A 16,704-nucleotide genomic window follows, 5' to 3' on the forward strand; every position below is an offset into this window, starting at 1 on the left:
AATCAGATATTCCCAAGTAAATGTGAGTCGTAGGTCAGTGACATCAGTTCAGGAGACCACCAACTGAGATCCCATGACTTATTAAAGTGCTTTTGTGCGCTGATTTTGCTGTCAGCGTGTTACCTTTCAGCCTCAGGCTTCAGACCGTAGTCGGAAACCGCTGTTATTCCCGGTCCGGTCCCGGTCCGGACGCAAACGGTGACTAATGAAGCGGGACACCGTTGCTCTGAAACAGGCTAGAAGCCGTTTATTTCTTTGGGGGGCGTGTATGATGGGGACCGTGTGTGTGTGTGTGTGTGCGCGCGTGCTTGCCTGTGTGTCTGTGTGTAAGGAGAGAGCCCCCCTCTCCCCTCTGAGCGCGGAGCGGGGGAGTGTCGGAGAACTGTAAATTAAAAATAAGGTGTCTCCCCCAAAAGTTTTGGAGTCTTTCTTAGCCCACTCTGGAGGCTGAGGGTTCAGAACGGAAAAGAGAACCCCGAGGAAATCCCCCTCGCGTTTCTGACTACGGTCAGAAAAGAGAAGTCATTGCGTAGGAAAGGTTCAACACTTGGATCAAACTGTTAGTACAGCACATCTGCAAACACTTCCTCATTCAAAACTCAGAGAGAGCCGAGCAGCCTTCCTTTTTCCTCTCCCCTCTGGAGCGCCCAAGGCAACGCCTCCTTCCGTCACTGCGTTGCCTCCTTGACAACCGCAGTCACAAAAGTCCGAAAGAGGTCCGCGGAGTGCGGAAATACTGCTACGTAGTCCTCAGAACGTCTACGTTTGATAGTTTCAGCATTGTATAGTGTAAATGCAAAAATCAGATATGGGTCACTTTTAAAAGATGATGTAAGCTGGTTGTCAAAAAACTCAGATGTAGTCAGAAAATCGGTAAATGCGGCCCAAAGGCCCAGGATCCAGAAGCAGCTGCAGAGAGACCACCAGCATCAGGATCAGGATTCCAGAGGGGCGGGGCTCAAAGTGGGAAAAGACTTTTTGCTCCTTGAAAGCAGACGACCAGAGATGAAGTCACCTGGAGACAACGACTCCTTTCTGATCCCTGGAGCTGAAAGTCATCCAATTGTCATTTGGATATCAGCAAACTCTAGTCAACATGAGTTTGTTCACTTGATCCCAGACATGGGAGAATCAAACACTGGAGGCTCTTGATGTCGGCACAATGTGCTGCAGGCAGAATCAACAGGAATCCAGTTGAATCCAGATGTTGGAAACACAAACGTCCTACAGCAGGGCTGCTCCTTCCTGCTCCTGGAGATCTACCACCTGCCTGTTCTCCAGCTCTCCCTGCACTCCTTCCTGCTGATCACCTGGACCAGGTGTGTTCATCCAGTCACAATCTGGAGACATCTGATTGAGCCAATCAGTAGCTAGCAGGGCTTGGAGATCTGGAAAACAGGCAGGTTGGTAGATCTCTAGGACCAGGATTGAGCAGCCCTGTCTTCAAGCTTTCCTTCCCAGAATGCAACAGTTTGACTGAGAATGAATGTTCTCCTGCTGTTGCTGTGAGGATTCTGCAGGTCCGTTCTTCAGTGGTTCTGGTGGTGTTCTGTCTGTCAGTCCCTCCAGGTTCCTGTCAATCATCCACATGTCTTCATCTCTGTTGTCTTCCGTCAGTAGAAGTCTCTGTTTTCAGCTCTACATTGTCAGATCATCAGTTTTTGGTTTCTCCATGGATTTTCTCCTGTTTCTGTTTATTGATCAAATCTTGACGTTTCTGCCTCTGAGTCCAGTTTCTGCATTTTGGCTCCTCCCCTTCCTGACAGCTGGATCCAGTGTGACTCCGGTTCTATGTTGGATTCTCTTCTGCATCTAAACCTCTAAACACAGGAAGTTGTTGTGACTGGAAGGATTTGGATCCAGAAAGATGGAGAACCTGAAGGATCCAGAGTGTAAAGAAGGCTAAACCAATCAGAAAACATTCTGTTCAACAGAAACATTTAGTGTCAGACCCGGAATGAGGAAGCTGTGACCTCACCACAAATACTGTTCTTTTATTTTGAAAATCCCCTGCTGTTTGATTCTGTACTTAGTAGCTTCCTGTCCCTGCAGGATCTGCCATCTGAGGTCCTATGGCGCCATTTGAGCGGTGGGCGTGGCCACTTTCAATGTTAAGTCAATGGTACAGACGCCATCTGAGGTCCTGCGGCGCCATTTGAGCGGTGGGTGTGGCCACTTTCAATGTTAAGTCAATGGTACAGACGCCATCTGAGGTCCTGCGGCGCCATTTGAGCGGTGGGTGTGGCCACTTTCAATGTTAAGTCTATGGTCCAGACGCCATCTGAGGTCCTGCGGCGCCATTTGAGCGGTGGGCGGCGTGAAGGTCTGGCAGCAGCGTGACGGTTTGAGTGACAGCGGGTAGAAAACACATCAATCTAGCGAATGGATCCATGGTTCTCCTGAACTTCCATTCATTCTCTTCACCTGCTGGTTCCCTTTGGGGGCAGCGGGGTTTCAGGAAGCGTCCTGCCTGCTGTTGGCCAAAGGCGGCTTCACCCTTCAGTCTGCTGCAGGGCCCATGGAGCTGGAGCATTGATCTGGCTATGCGGCTCCAGGAGGAGAGCTGGCGGCCAGACAGAGAGCTGCTGCTGATGGAAAGACAGCCTGATCATCTCCTGAACTTTAGCTTTCTGGTTTCCATGGAGACCATCAGAAAAAGGTCCCTGATTTGATTCTGGTTTGTAGTTTTCCTCTGGGGTTAACATGGGACAGCAAGCCTTCAAAGTCGGTCAGAGAGACGGAAAGACGGCGGAAGCGTCCGTCTTTCAGACTCATCAGGAGAGAAGATCACTGAACGGAGAGAATCTGAAGGATCCAGACATGGAGACGTGATTCCCCATGATTCTGGAGAACTCTTCATCATCCAGAAACCTGACCTCTCAGCATCATCCGTGTCTTCATGCAGTGGAAATGACAGAAACACAGACACCGCTCCATGTGGCCATCAGGCTGAAAACATTAGCTGGAAGCTCCGCCCACAGGCGGCGTCAAGCTCAGGAACACATTTGTGGACAGACGGCGAGCAGAGAATTATCCACACGGTGAAAGAGAGGCGGTCAGTGTGGACGCAGCTGAACAGAAATGTATTCATGTTCATTAAAAACAAAGAGGACACTTTTGAATAGGAGGCAGAAAGGGCAGGTGTTCAAACCCCCCTAGGGTCCTGTGTGTGCACGTCTGACCAGCATCAACCTGTTATTTCTGTTGGTTCTGATCCATAAAGGTTTTTAATCACCATTTATTTGTCATTAGTGTTTAGAGTTCATATAGTTTTGCATTTTTCAAGAGGTTTTATGAACTTTTTGAGCTTTTCCAGTCTGGTTCTACTGGTTTTCTTGGAGTTTCTACTGTTTTTATTGTTACTCCACGTGACCCAAAGGTCTCTGCTCGTCCCTGCTGTGCAGCTCTGTCCTTCCCCTCTGTCATGTGTTCATCCGTCCACATGAGGGCGCCGTCTAGGTCATGCCTGGTGAGCTGGAAGCCAAGAAAAGAAGGGAAAAATGGAGAAAATGAAAGACCTGAGGAAAGCTGCAGTTCAGCCTTCAGGAAGAAAAGTTTAGACCAATAATTACAGAAATAAAAGATAAAATGTGTTTTTTATGAATCTGAAAGTCACCAAAGTTTTTAACAAACTTTTTTATGAAGTGAAAAGGTCAAATGTTTGTGTGTTGGAAGTCCCAACCTGACATATGAGCAGAATAATAAGGCAGGCAAAGCCGTAACACTGCCCCCTGGTGGACAGGAACTCAGCAGTGAAGCTTCAGGATGGAGTGGCTTCCAACAGATCAGATCAACGTTCTGCTCTCTGCTAAAGAGGCAGAACGTCTCCTTCTAAGAAGAATCCAGAGTTCCTGATCACAAACATCAACTGAAGCCCAAATCAGAGCTGATCAGACTGCATGGAGCCCAAGCTCCAGAAAAGAGGAGAGAAGAAGAAGTCGTCCACATGAAGCTTCACCTTAGAGGAAAAGAGGAGCTGCTGAACTAAAGTACTCGAGTACTGAGGAAGACTTTCAACCTCTGATTGACTCTGTAGAACATTTGGAACTAGAATGTAGAAAATTCTTCTATGCAGACATGAACTCAGTCAGAGAGCGTCTGAATGTTGGAGGATCCAGAAGAAACCAGGAGCTCATGAAGGTGGTTCTGTTGGAGCAGAGAGCAGAACTCTGATCCCAGTTTCAGGAACAATGCAGGCTCATGTTCTGGACTGAAGAGTTCTCCTGAAATGTTCTGTTCAGACTTCTTCAGGATCACATCTGTGTGTGAATGTGGAGGTTTGTCTGAACCAAGCTGCAGCTCACTTTGAAGCTCCTTCAGGCTCACACAGCAACAATGACAAAGACTGAAGCTGCTGTGCTGCCCTCTAGTGGCAAACATGGCATCTGCAGCACACATTTCTGCTTGGTTTTTGGTTTCTGCTTTCATTGAAAGAAACAAAAATATTTAATCTTAATACAAACTAACAGTCCACTCAGACAATGTTTCCTCCTTCAGTGTCACATCCAGAAACACTGAATAGTCTTAATCAGTGAAGAAGATTCTCATCTTCTCACCAGCTTCCTGCTCTGAAGGAAACATCTTCATTCATCATCATGGACAGCCAGACCAACCTCTGTAGAAACACAATCCTCTAGTTCCAGACTAAAGAAATGATCCCTGAAAGTAGAGTCTTAGTGAGTTCTGGATGTTGTTTGTCCTCTTCTGTCTGCAGACAGGAACTCCTGCTCCTGGTCTCCTCCTGCAGATCACAGACTCACACCTCCTCCAATCAGACTGCAGCTTGTTTCTGAATTTAAAAAAAAGCATTTTAGTTCTTTTCAATCATCAAAGCAACCTATAAGTGAAATGTTAAAATAGCTTCAACTACACCAAGTATTCCCCAACATCTTTGTCCAGTTGTGTCAAACTATCTTCTTCTCTGTTGGGTTCAGCTGTCTCAGAGATTAGTAGTCTTCCTAAAGCCTTCATCTATCTGATCACAGATGGAATCGGTCCTTCTGGAACCTTATCAGACATATCAGGAACCTTCACTAAGCCTCATCCTATGTTCATCTTTACTCTCCATGAAGTGACTGCAGCAGGAATTGTGAGACCAAACTGTTAACATAGCAGTCTGTGATCTGCAGGAGGAGACCAGGAGCAGGAGTTCCTGTCTGCAGACAGAAGAGGACAAACAACATCCAGAACTCACTAAGACTCTACTTTCAGGGATCATTTCTTTAGTCTGGAACTAGAGGATTGTGTTTCTACAGAGGTTGGTCTGGCTGTCCATGATGATGATGAAGATGTTTCCTTCAGAGCAGGAAGCTGGTGAGAAGATGAGAATCTTCTTCACTGATGAAGACTGTTCAGTGTTTCTGGATGTGACACTGAAGGAGGAAACATTGTCTGAGTGGACTGTTAGTTTGTTGGAACCTGAAATGGATTTTTGTAACGAGTCATGAAGTAAAAACACGTGTGAATGAATCAGATCAGGTTATCTCTGTCCTGAGGTTATTATTAAACTCTGACAGTCCACTTGAATCTGAATGTGAGATTTTACTTCCATGACATTTTTGGATAAAAACATCAAACCTTCATTGCTGCCTCCAGAAAAACCAGCAAACAGACTGAGAGGAAGACACATTCCTCATCTACTGTCATCAGTTCAGATTCATCAACAGAAGCTGACAGTTTCACAGAGAGGACTCAGACCTTGCTGACCTGGGACTGACCGTGGAAAAACCACAGAAAACGATCCTTGTCTCTAGATTAAAACGGTACTGAGTGTAGAAAGAAGAACAGGACTTTTCTTTAACTCTGGATTGTTTTGACATGGAAGTTGTTCCTGTCTGAAGCTGGCCCCCGGTGGTCATTTGAAGAACTGCAACAGGATTCTCTGAGCATGTGGCACAAAGGTGGAAGTTTCTTCTTCTTCTGATGATTCAAACCTGGAAAAGAGTTTAGTTTGTCTGATCAGGAAACTGAAAATGAGGACGTCAGCAGAGCAGAAAGAGGAGGAACACCGTCAACAATCATGTTGGAGCTCCAACAGGCATTTTCCTGACTCAGCAAAAACATCTGTTTGTTTTTCTTTGTTCTGTCCAGCAGCTGAACAAATGGAAGAAGGTTGGAGGTTCAGTGGACCAAGAGCTGGATCATCTAAAGGAAAACGGGCTCCACACACAACATCTATGTGAGGATTATTCTGGAATTACTGGCTCCATATGTCTGAATTATGGGTTACAGCTGATAAATTCACATGAATAATGAGGTCATGAGAGGAAATCTACATTTTCTTGCTGGTTTCTATTGAATAGAGTGATTCCAATCAGACTAGTGAAATATTCTGAATGTTTCTGAATCTCCATTGATTCATGACTTCTGATCAGTTCTTATTTCTGTAACTATGATCTAAATGGACTTTAATGAAAGACCATGTGATGTTTCCATTGATGCTAAAGCTGACCAATCATCTTATTGATTACAACACGAGCGCTTTCTGTGTCTAAAATCAGTCCCAGAAGAGTTCAACCATGACTTCAATGCCTGAGCTAAGCTCCTCCCCCTTTGTGTGTCTTTGTGTGTGTGTTTCTTGTGTGTTCCCCTGACTGCAGCAGTGTGTCGTCAACAAGAAGCTGATTCCTAGAGAAAAGTGAGAGTTTCAGCTCTAAGGGGTCTGAAGTCCATCTGAGAAGATCACTAACTCGTCAGTCCTGCTGTCCCTGAAGACCGGCTTCATGTTCAGAACCAGCTTCAGGTTCTGGGCTGGGATTGGATGTGTTGTGGTGGCAGGAAAGCAGGTTCAAAGCCGGATCAAAGCAGAATGTAGAAAGGGTCAAAGTGTCAGTCAGACTCCCAGAAAGAATGTTCCAGATCAGCATTTATTGGTTATTTCTTGATGTTCTTCATCTTTGGAGAAAAGCAGAGCTAGAAAATCAAACAAAGTTCTATCTATCTGGTAAAAACTTGGATTCATTCAGTCTTTCCCGTATGGACAGATTTCTTTGACGTCTTTTCTCTTCATGTAAATTCAGTCAAACATGTTGATCCTTCATGATGTGGATGAGTTGATATGAAAAAGTGTTTTCTGCAGCAGGAACATGTGAGAGGAAACCTGCTGTTCCTCAGCTGATCTTCATCATTCCATCTCAGCAGCAATGAGGAGGATGTGCTGCTGGAAAATCTGCCTCACAGACTCAGTTTGCAGCTTCTGCTTTCAGGTTTGACTTCTAGTTTCTGGAGAAACAGGAAAAAGAAACAGGAAATCTCCACACCACTCTAGAACCATCCAGAACAGTATTATGGGATGTTTTTCAGCTGAATCACTGGGATCCATCTTCATGTTATCATCAAAGTGATCGTGTCAGATGAAATCTTTCCTGTTTGAAGGAGTTTCCTTCATGTCACAATAGGATCACAGATCTCCCATCAGGCCTTGCAGCTCCTTACTTTGTGATGAGTTCCTGCAGAAACTCTTGGAAATCTCATGTTGATTCTCTCCCAGTTGACATCCATGGAGATTTCCACTGCTGTTGTTCAACTGTAGAGTTTGTCACAGACGCTCAAACTCATGAAGAGTTCAGCTGGAAGTTGAGAACGAGGCTTTGAAACCAGCAGCAGTTTGAGTCCATTCTGATGTTCCATTCAGGTTTCTGCTACAACAAGCCTTTATTTTGAAAGAGCCAGTGGGGCAGAAACAATAGAAGGAGGAGATTACCAACCCCCCCTGGAATGTTGCCCCCTGTGCAGTGGACTAGTGGGGGCAGGGACGGCTGAACCAATCACAGAAGACTGTTGCAGCTTTCCCTCCAAAAGTCAACCAATCAGATGTTGTTGTTTGGATTCTTTGTCTTGAAGTTTCACATGTGGAAGCTTCCAGAGTCTTTTCTGTTTGGTCTGCAGGCTGAGCAGAACTGACTCCTGCAGGAACTTTCAGGAAAATCTCCAACCAGGAGAAAAGTTTCTGTTTGGACCTTTTTTCTGGGATTGTGAGACTAGCAGATGATCGATAGGAGCTGCAGTGAAGAGGACGGCGGTGTTTGTGGGAGTTGGAGCTGAAGATCGGAGCAGGAACCATGTCTTCCCTTCAGTCTCTGAGAGAGTTGATCAGCGAGCGACTAGCTGCTGCTGCTGAAGAAATCTGCAGACTCTGTGAAGGAACCATCGTCCAGTACGAGGAGGAGCTCTGTCGTCAGCGCAGACTGCTGGATGTCATCTGGAAACCACAGCTGCAGCTCCACCACATAGGTATGTGACCTTCTACAAACCAGTGAAGCTCTCTGAAGCTGCTTGGGTCGGGCGCCGGGGCTGGCCTGGAGTGACGAGCCCCGGCTGGTTGGTGGGCGGCTCCTGGGTCCTGGCTCCGTCATGGCCCGGGTCTTGGTGCCCGGTGGCCCCAAGGGCTACCCTCCAGTACAGCGCAGTGCCTGTCCTGTGGCTCGGGGCCCTAATGGCGGGGTTCCCCCTTGCTCCCGGATGCCGGAAGGGGGGCCCCCTCACCTGGCTGGTTGGTTCCCCTGCTCGAGCCAATACAGGTCCACTTGAGTTGGTTCTGTCATGTTGGTAAAGCCGCTTGTGCAGAGGTTGCTTCCCTAGCTGCATTACCAACATCACAGAACCAACTCAAGTGGACCAGAGTCTGCGGTACACCTCCACCTGAGGGCCACAAACTACTCCTTCCAGGATAGCAAGGTTTGAGTTTTAGCCAGAGAGAAAGCATGGTTTGAACGAGGCGTGAAAGATGCGATCTTCTTCAAGAAAGATAAACATTATCTTAATAAGAATGGTGGTCTCAGGTTTAAATCAGTCCCAGACAAACAAACCAGTTCCACTCATTAACAGCTGAAAGAGATGACCAGGTTAGGGAGGGCAGCCACTGATTCCTCCTCCAGGAGCACATATAAACTAGCTCTTTCACCAGGTATTTCAGAATTGACAATTTGGATAAGAGGTGAAATGTTTTCAATTTCGAAAATGATAATGTACAGATGGCATTTTTAATCCTACTTCTGTGATGGAAACAAACTGGATGAATTAGAGTCTTCACAGACAATTGGTGTTTTAAGATAATCAGTTAATAGTGTTTATTAACAACACACAAAGACCTAAAACAAAAAAATGTGTCTTTTTGTGTTTCTGCAGTCCTCCCCCAGCATTGGGTGACTGAAGATGAAGATCTCTGCAACCAGCAAAGGAACTTCAGAGTTGAACTGGAGAAACCAGACCCTCCGCTTTATAAAAAGGAACCGGAGGAACCACAACCATCAACGATTAACGAGGAGATTGATACCTTGATGGAGATACCTACTTATGAGGAAGATGAGAACAGTGAAGCAGATCTAAACAACCAACAGTGGAACTTCAGAGTGGAACAGGAAGAACCAGAACCACCACAGATTAAAGAGGAGCCAGAGGAACTCTGCATCAATCAGGATGAAGAGCAGCTTGATCTGAAGCAGGAGACTGATACCTTGATGGAGATTACTACTTATGAGGAAGATGAGAAAAGTAAAGCAGATCTAAACAACCAAAAGTGGAACTTCAAAGTGGAACAGGAAGAACCAGAACCACCGCAGATTAAAGAGGAGCCAGAGGACCTCTGCATCAGTCAGGATGAAGAGCAGCTTGATCTGAAGCAGGAGACTGATACCTTGATGGAGATTCCTACTAATGAGGATGATGAGAACAGTGAAGCAGATCTAAACACTCAGCAGAGCTTTAATGTAACTGATAGTCAGGATGAAGAAGAAAACCAACATGAAGACTCAACATCAACTACAGATGAAGAGACAGAATCAACATCAACTACAGATGAAGAGACAGAATCAACATCAACTACAGATGAAGAAACAGACCCACAGAACAGAGATGAGAGGAAGAGAAGAGACAGGAGTCATGTCCAAAGTGTGGACAGCTCTCAGATGCCAGAAAGTCAGTGTGACTCTGATGGTAGTAAAAAATTAAAGAAGGATGATTTGGTTAAGAAACACAAAGAATCTCCAGTGCAGAAAAATGTTTCTTTTTTCAAGTCTGGTGAAAGCTCAAGAATCACTAACAAACCTTTTCACATAGGATTTCATACAGGAGAGAAACAATTTTCATGTAAAGAATGCGGTGGAAGTTTTAGTCAAATATCCAGTCTCAAAATACACATGAGAATTCACACAGGAGAAAAGCCTTTTTCTTGTAAAGAATGTGACAAAAGTTTCAGTCAAATATCTCATCTTAAAACACACATGAGATCTCACACAGGAGAAAAGCCTTTTTCTTGTAAAGAATGTGACAAAAGTTTCAGTCAAATATCTCATCTCATAAGACACATGAGAACTCACACAGGAGAAAAGCCTTTTTCATGTGAAGAATGTAAACAAAGTTTCATTCAAATATCTCATCTCAAGTCACACATGAGAACTCACACAGGAGAAAGGCCCTTTTCTTGTATAGAATGTGATAAAGGTTTTAGTGATTTGTCTAGTCTAAAAAAACACACAAGAACTCATACAGGAGAAAAGCCTTTCTCATGTAAAGAATGTGACAAAAGTTTCAGTCAAATATCTCATCTTAAAACACACATGAGAACTCACACAGGAGAGAAGCCTTTTTCTTGTAAAGAATGTGACAAAAGTTTTAAACTTATATCTAATCTCAAAACACATATGATAACTCACAAGAGAAAAACATTTTAAAACAGTTTAATACAGGATTCATTAAAAACTTTAAGCGCAAGAAAACTTGGAGCAGAGAACTTGTGCAGTAAAAACATGGGGTTTTCATGAGCAGAGGAAGAGATTTGGAAAAAGTACAAATTTTCTTCCATAAAGACAGAAACTAGTATTTTATTTGAAATTATGATTTTTTAGAATGAAATATTTCAAGCCTTGTTTTTATGTTGCCATATACGTATGGAATATACCGCTAATGTACCTTCTTTGAAAGCCCAAACTACTAAACATTGAGTCCCATTCACCCCCACACACACACATTCACACACTGATGCCAGCTGTGCTGTCTCACACTGGCACTAACCTATAACCCCCAGGATCAATGTGGGGTTAAGTTTTATTCAATGACACTTTGACACATGGATGGGCAAAGTGGTAATTGAACCTGTGATATTCTGATCAGAGGTCAACCACTCTACCTCTGCAGCACATCCAATCACTTTGGTTTTCGTATTTCAGATAATTTAAATATTTTAATTTTTAAAAATATTTTAATTAATTTTTAGTTTGTTCATGTGTGTGTTACCATGACAACACAAGAAAGATTTTGTAAACGACTTTAATTCTGACACTTTTTATGTAGTCAGTGAACATTTGATTATTAATTTAAACAAAAAGTAGTCACTGAGTTTATATTTTTTTTTAGACCAAGTTTAGTGAGGAAAAGATTTTCCTAAAAATGTATGAAGGAAGAGGCTGATAAAGAACCAGACTGGGGTTTATGTCTGGTGTTCTTGTTATTCATGTTTTCTAGTGGACATTAGAACTGTTCCTCTGTTTTTTATTTTGGTTCTCATTGTTCTGTTCCAATCTTTACTGTGAAGAATAAAGTGGACGTGAACATCAGTCAGAAGGGTGGATTCTTTCTCACAGTGTGGGTTTCTGCTGTTTGTTGATTAGTTGATGTTATTCATTTTTTGTGCCACATCTGCCACTTTAAATACGAAGGACTGCGTTCACTATAAAACACATTTTTTCAATAATCCATCCATCCATCTCCCTCCGCTTATCCGGGACCGGGTTGCGGGGGCAGCAGTCTAAGTAGAGATTCGCAGACTTCCCTAACCCTGACCACTTTCTCCAGCTCCTGGTTTTGTTTGCACTTGTTTTTGAGTTTCAGGTACAAAAGAATTTTTTGTAAGTGTTGCACATGGAACAATGGCTCAGAAATCCCTTCATAGTAGGTTGGTAATGTGATCAGCAAAAGTATTTTCCAATGTTATATACTTTATCTGCACAAATAAGTAGTAAAAAATGTGTTCAAAATTCTTAATGACTGATGAAAATACTGTAGAAGTGATTTAATTTATGGAAATAAAGAGTGGCGTTTAGATAAATGCATGTTTTCTACCACGTTAAATCATTGTTATAGATTATTGTAACCTTCGCACAGCAGAACGTCATTAGTTATTAATATGTTAGTTACAAACAAAGCCTGTTTGAAAAAACAGACTCCTCCTTTAATGTCTGTTCCAGCTGCTGGAAAGAACCAAATATTTTTTTAAAAAGGGAAGAAAAGTATGCAGAGTGATGACATCATTAGACATCAGCGGTACTTGTATCCCCCACTTTTTCACCTTTCTTCCTTTTACTCTCTTCCACCCCCCACACATTCTTTCCCTCCCCCTCCCCACACACACTAAAAAACAATACAACAAAAAGGGGTTTTATACAAATCTACACTCTGGCTTCTAAAGTTCTATAACCTCTTGTTGTGATAGTAAAACCTGTCCAACACAAAAGGCCTTCAGCTCTAATCTGTTTGCTCAGTTGTTGGACAGAAAAAGTGAGAGAGAAAAAAAAATGTGAATTGAAGAAACAAAAACATTGTTGCAATTCTCTCTTCTAGTTGTACAAAAATAACAAAGGCAATAAAAAAATGTGAACTGATTTATTAATTCTTTAAAATCTGGCCAAACAGAAAAAAAGGGCAACACACCATTTAGTGTTTGTGTGGGTTTTCTCTGAGGACTTCAGATCCCCCCACCCAACCAAAAAAAGGTTCCTGTAAAAAAAATGGATAAGTTGATCATTTATTTTTAATTAAATTCATTTTATTCAGAAAAAAATGAAGTGACATTAAAAAGTAGAAACAGAAAGAATTGCAACACACTAAATGGATCCCCTCTGTGAACCGCCACCTTAACGTGGTGGAGGGGTTTGAGCACTCGAGTGATCCTAGAAGGTCATCTGTCCAGGGCTTAAGCTGATGGCATGGTGTCCCACGCAGACCGGCTCTAGGTGACGAGTCAGACTAAGAGCGGTTCAGAACCCCTAAAGTGAGTCAGAAAGAACAAGGTCCAGTTACAACACAAAGCTTGCAGTCGGGTCACCTCTCTGAGAGGGAAGGAGCCTGAGCTTGTGTGAGATGTTAGAAGGTAGCAGCTAGATATATTTGGGCTCACTTCCACACAGATTCGGCCCTGAAATTCACTGTACATAGAGGACTGTGACCTCACCCAGAGAAAGGGCCTTACCCCCGGCTACAGGGAAATGAAGCCAATTCCGTTGCCATTTTTCCACAAAACGGGTCCCCGTTGGAGCCAGACAACCGGGATTGGTCGAGTTGGTCTGAGTCACGTTTCTAGGGCAACTACTGTGGCCAATCAGAAGTAAGCTTGCTGGAAATCGAAATGAAGACATGCTGCTGACTCTAAACAAAAATAATAACAAAAAAGCAAAACAAATAAAAATAATTAATTAAATAAATAAAGATTTTTGGCAAAAATTGTTCTGACGGAATGCATTGTGGTCTATATTCGCCGATCAAGTGAACATCGATGCACACTGGTTCTTTGCAGAGTCTTCTGGGAAGTTTCTAGGGCACTGGATTTTGGAATGCACTACAAAATGGTGAACGCACTATATAGTGAGCAGGGAAGGAATTCAGACACAACCTACAGTTCCAATATTAAGTACCATAGAAATTTCCCAGAAGTATCTGCGAAACAGAAGTGTGCATCGCTGCTCAGTAAATCAGTGAAAAACTCATTTAACTTCGTGAAATCGATGGCGTCGTATCCACCATAAAAAAATGTAGTGAGCATAGTGTCCGAATTGCTTTTCAATTCACAGCTATAGTGCCCTAAGAGAAAGGCTGAATATTTAGTGCCGCACTATATAGTTTGTCGGTATTTAGGGGTTCGGGGGGGGGAATTCGGACACAGCCCCACTTCCTCTGTGGAGTTCGCCGTGATCGACTAAATGGTTTCCTTTTATATGCTCAACATGCACATCCATCTTTGCAAGAGTTTGGATGTTGTTTTTTAAGATGAAGATGAACTTTATTAATCCCTGTAGGGAAATTAAGTTGTAGTAGCAGAAAAGAATGAAAAAGAAGAAAAAAGGTTATCATTCACCAGCAGTTATTGGGAACTCAGCATGACTCAAACATAAACATTTCTCTTAAATCATAAATGTTCATTTGTTCTTTAAAAATCTACACAATACAACATTTCCAACATTCTTGCATGAACACTGTCCACAAATGTTTATGTGATGTTTTTTCATGAATGCATTAGTAGATTTCCAAATCCCACTTTGTATTTGTATTACTCTTTTGTGGAGTTTAATCCAAATAATTGTTTTGCATAAATCCCCCAAAATGACACAAATGCATTTGAAGTATGGTAGAACTGATGTTGAATAAAGAATGTCCATGCATATAGAACTCTCTTTTTCTGTAGTTGTATAGATTACAGTTATAGCCTCACATATCTTAAATATATTCAATATGTGGACGGAGTCGTACGAGGATGTAAGTGAACCCAGACATGGAGACGTGATTAGCTTTGCTTCTGTTCAGCTTTTTCAAATAAATCAATCTGATGGTTAAACATCATCCGTGTCTTCCAGGCATTGTAATGAGATAAACAGACAGAAATGTGAAAGTCTCTGCTGTAAATCCAAGTATTGCTCAAATCTATGTTTATGAATGTCTGATCATGTAAATTGTTTAGTGGAAACACTTTCTTCAAAAAGCCAAGGGAGCTTTTGTGAGATCTCCATCAAGAAGGCTTGAAAACGGTGAACAAAATTCACATGACTTCTTTAATCTGGAGAGACACCATTCTAAAGGTAGTAGCATTCACAGAATTAATATAGATGGAACTATTTCAGAAGACCATGAAGTCATTTCTAACTATTGTTGTGAATTTTACCAGAAATTTTATACAGTAGTTCTAAATTTAGTCAAGTTTCAACAGATGACCATCACTGAAAGTGAAAAGGAGCCATGTGAAAGCATGATTACACTTGAGGAAGTACAAAAGGCCATAGAACAACTTAAATCTATCAGATTAGAGATCAGCAGCTTCTTTGGAGGCAGAGGCAGCTGTGTGGGAAGTCTCTGCAGGTCCAGAATCTTCTGATGGATCAGCAGCTGCTGCAGGTTCCTCTGGGTGGAAACACATTTCTGCCAAACAGAACATCTGTTTGTCTTTGTTTGGATGGAAAACGGAGGAAAAAACTTCTTTGGAGAGAAATCTGCTTTGTTTCTTGTTGCTATGAGGTTGTTGAACAAATGTGGTCACTTTCACAGCTTCACTTCAAATGACTTCCAATAGACAGAAATTATACATTTTCAGTTTATTAAAATAAGATTGTGAAACATTTTTGATGTTTTTTCTGTAATTCTAGGTCTGATGTCTTCATACATGATGGCTAAAATAACAAAAACCAAACCAAATCAGTCAGGTCTGTAGTTTGAATTTGGATTAGAAATGAGAAGGGCGACACCTTCTGGCTGTATCCAGAACTGCATCTTGTGGTCAGAAAAGTGTTGAAAAACCTCAATTGTGTCTGTAAGATGTCTGCAGCTTTTTTGTCTGAAGACATGAATAAAGTCTGGATTTGATCCTTAATGAATCTTCATATTTCTTTGTCCTTCAGTCTTACTTTTAGTCTCAAACACACTGGTTCATTTGATCCTAATGAGAACATGTGTGAGGCTCCAACATGGCTGCCTTCACTGCAGGTTCCTCTTCACAGCATGTGTTTGTGGATCAACACACAAACAACAACAGGTGCAGGTGAGGAAGTGTTGCTGTTGTTGCCTTTGCCTGCTTCCAGCCTACAGGCACAGTTTTCTGCTCCCTCAACCTTCTGATCCATGAGGCCACATGGTCTGAGAGAACATCCAGGTCCAGCTGCAGGTGGAGGACAGCATCATCCAGCCGTCACAGACTGGGGGCGGAGCCTGGAGATGACTGCTGAAGGTCAGAGGGCGGAGCTTCATCAGGATGAAGGTGCTGCTTGGATTCTGCTTTGATGTCCGTCTGTTCTCAGTCCCTTCATGGCTGCTGCTCAGAGCTGTTTCTGGATGTTTCTGGAGAATTCATGTCTTTACTGATCCAAATGTGGGATTTCTGTTTTTCTTTGGACTTTTCTTTATTTCAGGCTTTTAGCTTTTGGAACTTTCTTTGTTTCTATGCTTTAACTTCCAAACGGGTTTATCTAAGACAATCTGATTGTTTTTCATTTGACTTTCTAGGAACTTTCTGTTTCATCTTTGAGGATTTGGACTTTTGAAAGACTTTTAGCTGCAGTTTCATCCTTTGAACCAGATGGATCTGAATCTAGAGTCAAAGATTCTAAGGAAATCATGGATTCACAGACATTTGATTGAATTTCTGTCTGGATCAGAAACCAACAGCAGACATTTCAAGCCGTCATCTGTTCCTAATGTTCATTCCCCGCCATCATTGAAAGCTTTTGGAATAGTCCCTAAAGCCAGCGATCGGGCCGCTTTGGAGCATGAACTCATCACTCGGTGTCACGGTGGCAGAGAGATGACAGATCCCAAATCTGAGGCTGAAATGATCACGTCCTACCAGCTCCACTCTGGATTTGGGACCAAAAACCTTTGAAGATGTTGGAGCATTGTTGGAGAATAGACTGACAACATTTGTTTGGAAGAAAGATTGACCTTTGACCCCTCCCTCATGTGTTCCACATCCAGCTGCAGACACACCACTACAGCTCACATTCCACTTCTGAT

The 16,704-nt window shown here is 42.8% G+C and overlaps 3 protein-coding genes, 1 non-coding gene and 1 pseudogene across 8 annotated transcripts in view; 3 read left to right on the forward strand and 2 right to left on the reverse strand.

Moving 5' to 3' along the window:
• LOC144986719 (NLR family CARD domain-containing protein 3-like) overlaps positions 1-16,704 on the forward strand; it is a 674,722-nt gene that overhangs the window by 211,215 nt on the left and 446,803 nt on the right. The gene's annotated exons all lie outside the window — the stretch shown is intronic.
• Positions 1-16,704, reverse strand: part of LOC144987779 (uncharacterized) — a 149,000-nt gene that overhangs the window by 43,939 nt on the left and 88,357 nt on the right. The gene's annotated exons all lie outside the window — the stretch shown is intronic.
• LOC144990752 (small nucleolar RNA U3) lies at positions 4,470-4,675 on the reverse strand. The gene has a single exon (XR_013654707.1). It is a non-coding gene; the product is annotated as a small nucleolar RNA U3 (small nucleolar RNA).
• Positions 5,196-5,400, forward strand: LOC144990733 (small nucleolar RNA U3; annotated as a pseudogene).
• LOC144986915 (uncharacterized) overlaps positions 7,124-16,704 on the forward strand; it is a 52,549-nt gene continuing 42,968 nt past the window's right edge. The window contains exons 1-2 of one of the 2 annotated variants that reach the window (XM_078935642.1): positions 7,125-8,232; positions 9,127-11,552. In XM_078935642.1, coding sequence (XP_078791768.1) covers positions 8,061-8,232; positions 9,127-10,670 — 1,716 coding nt within the window. In that variant the 5' untranslated portion in view covers positions 7,125-8,060 and the 3' untranslated portion in view covers positions 10,671-11,552. Of the gene's footprint in view, positions 8,233-9,126; positions 11,553-16,704 lie in introns of those variants that run through there. The other variant, XM_078935635.1, reaches the window with a different exon arrangement.

The sequence above is a fragment of the Oryzias latipes genome, chromosome 2 (genome assembly GCF_053564925.1).
Source record: "Oryzias latipes strain Hd-rR chromosome 2, Olatipes_Hd-rR_3.1".
NCBI classification, from domain to species: Eukaryota; Metazoa; Chordata; class Actinopteri; order Beloniformes; family Adrianichthyidae; genus Oryzias; species Oryzias latipes.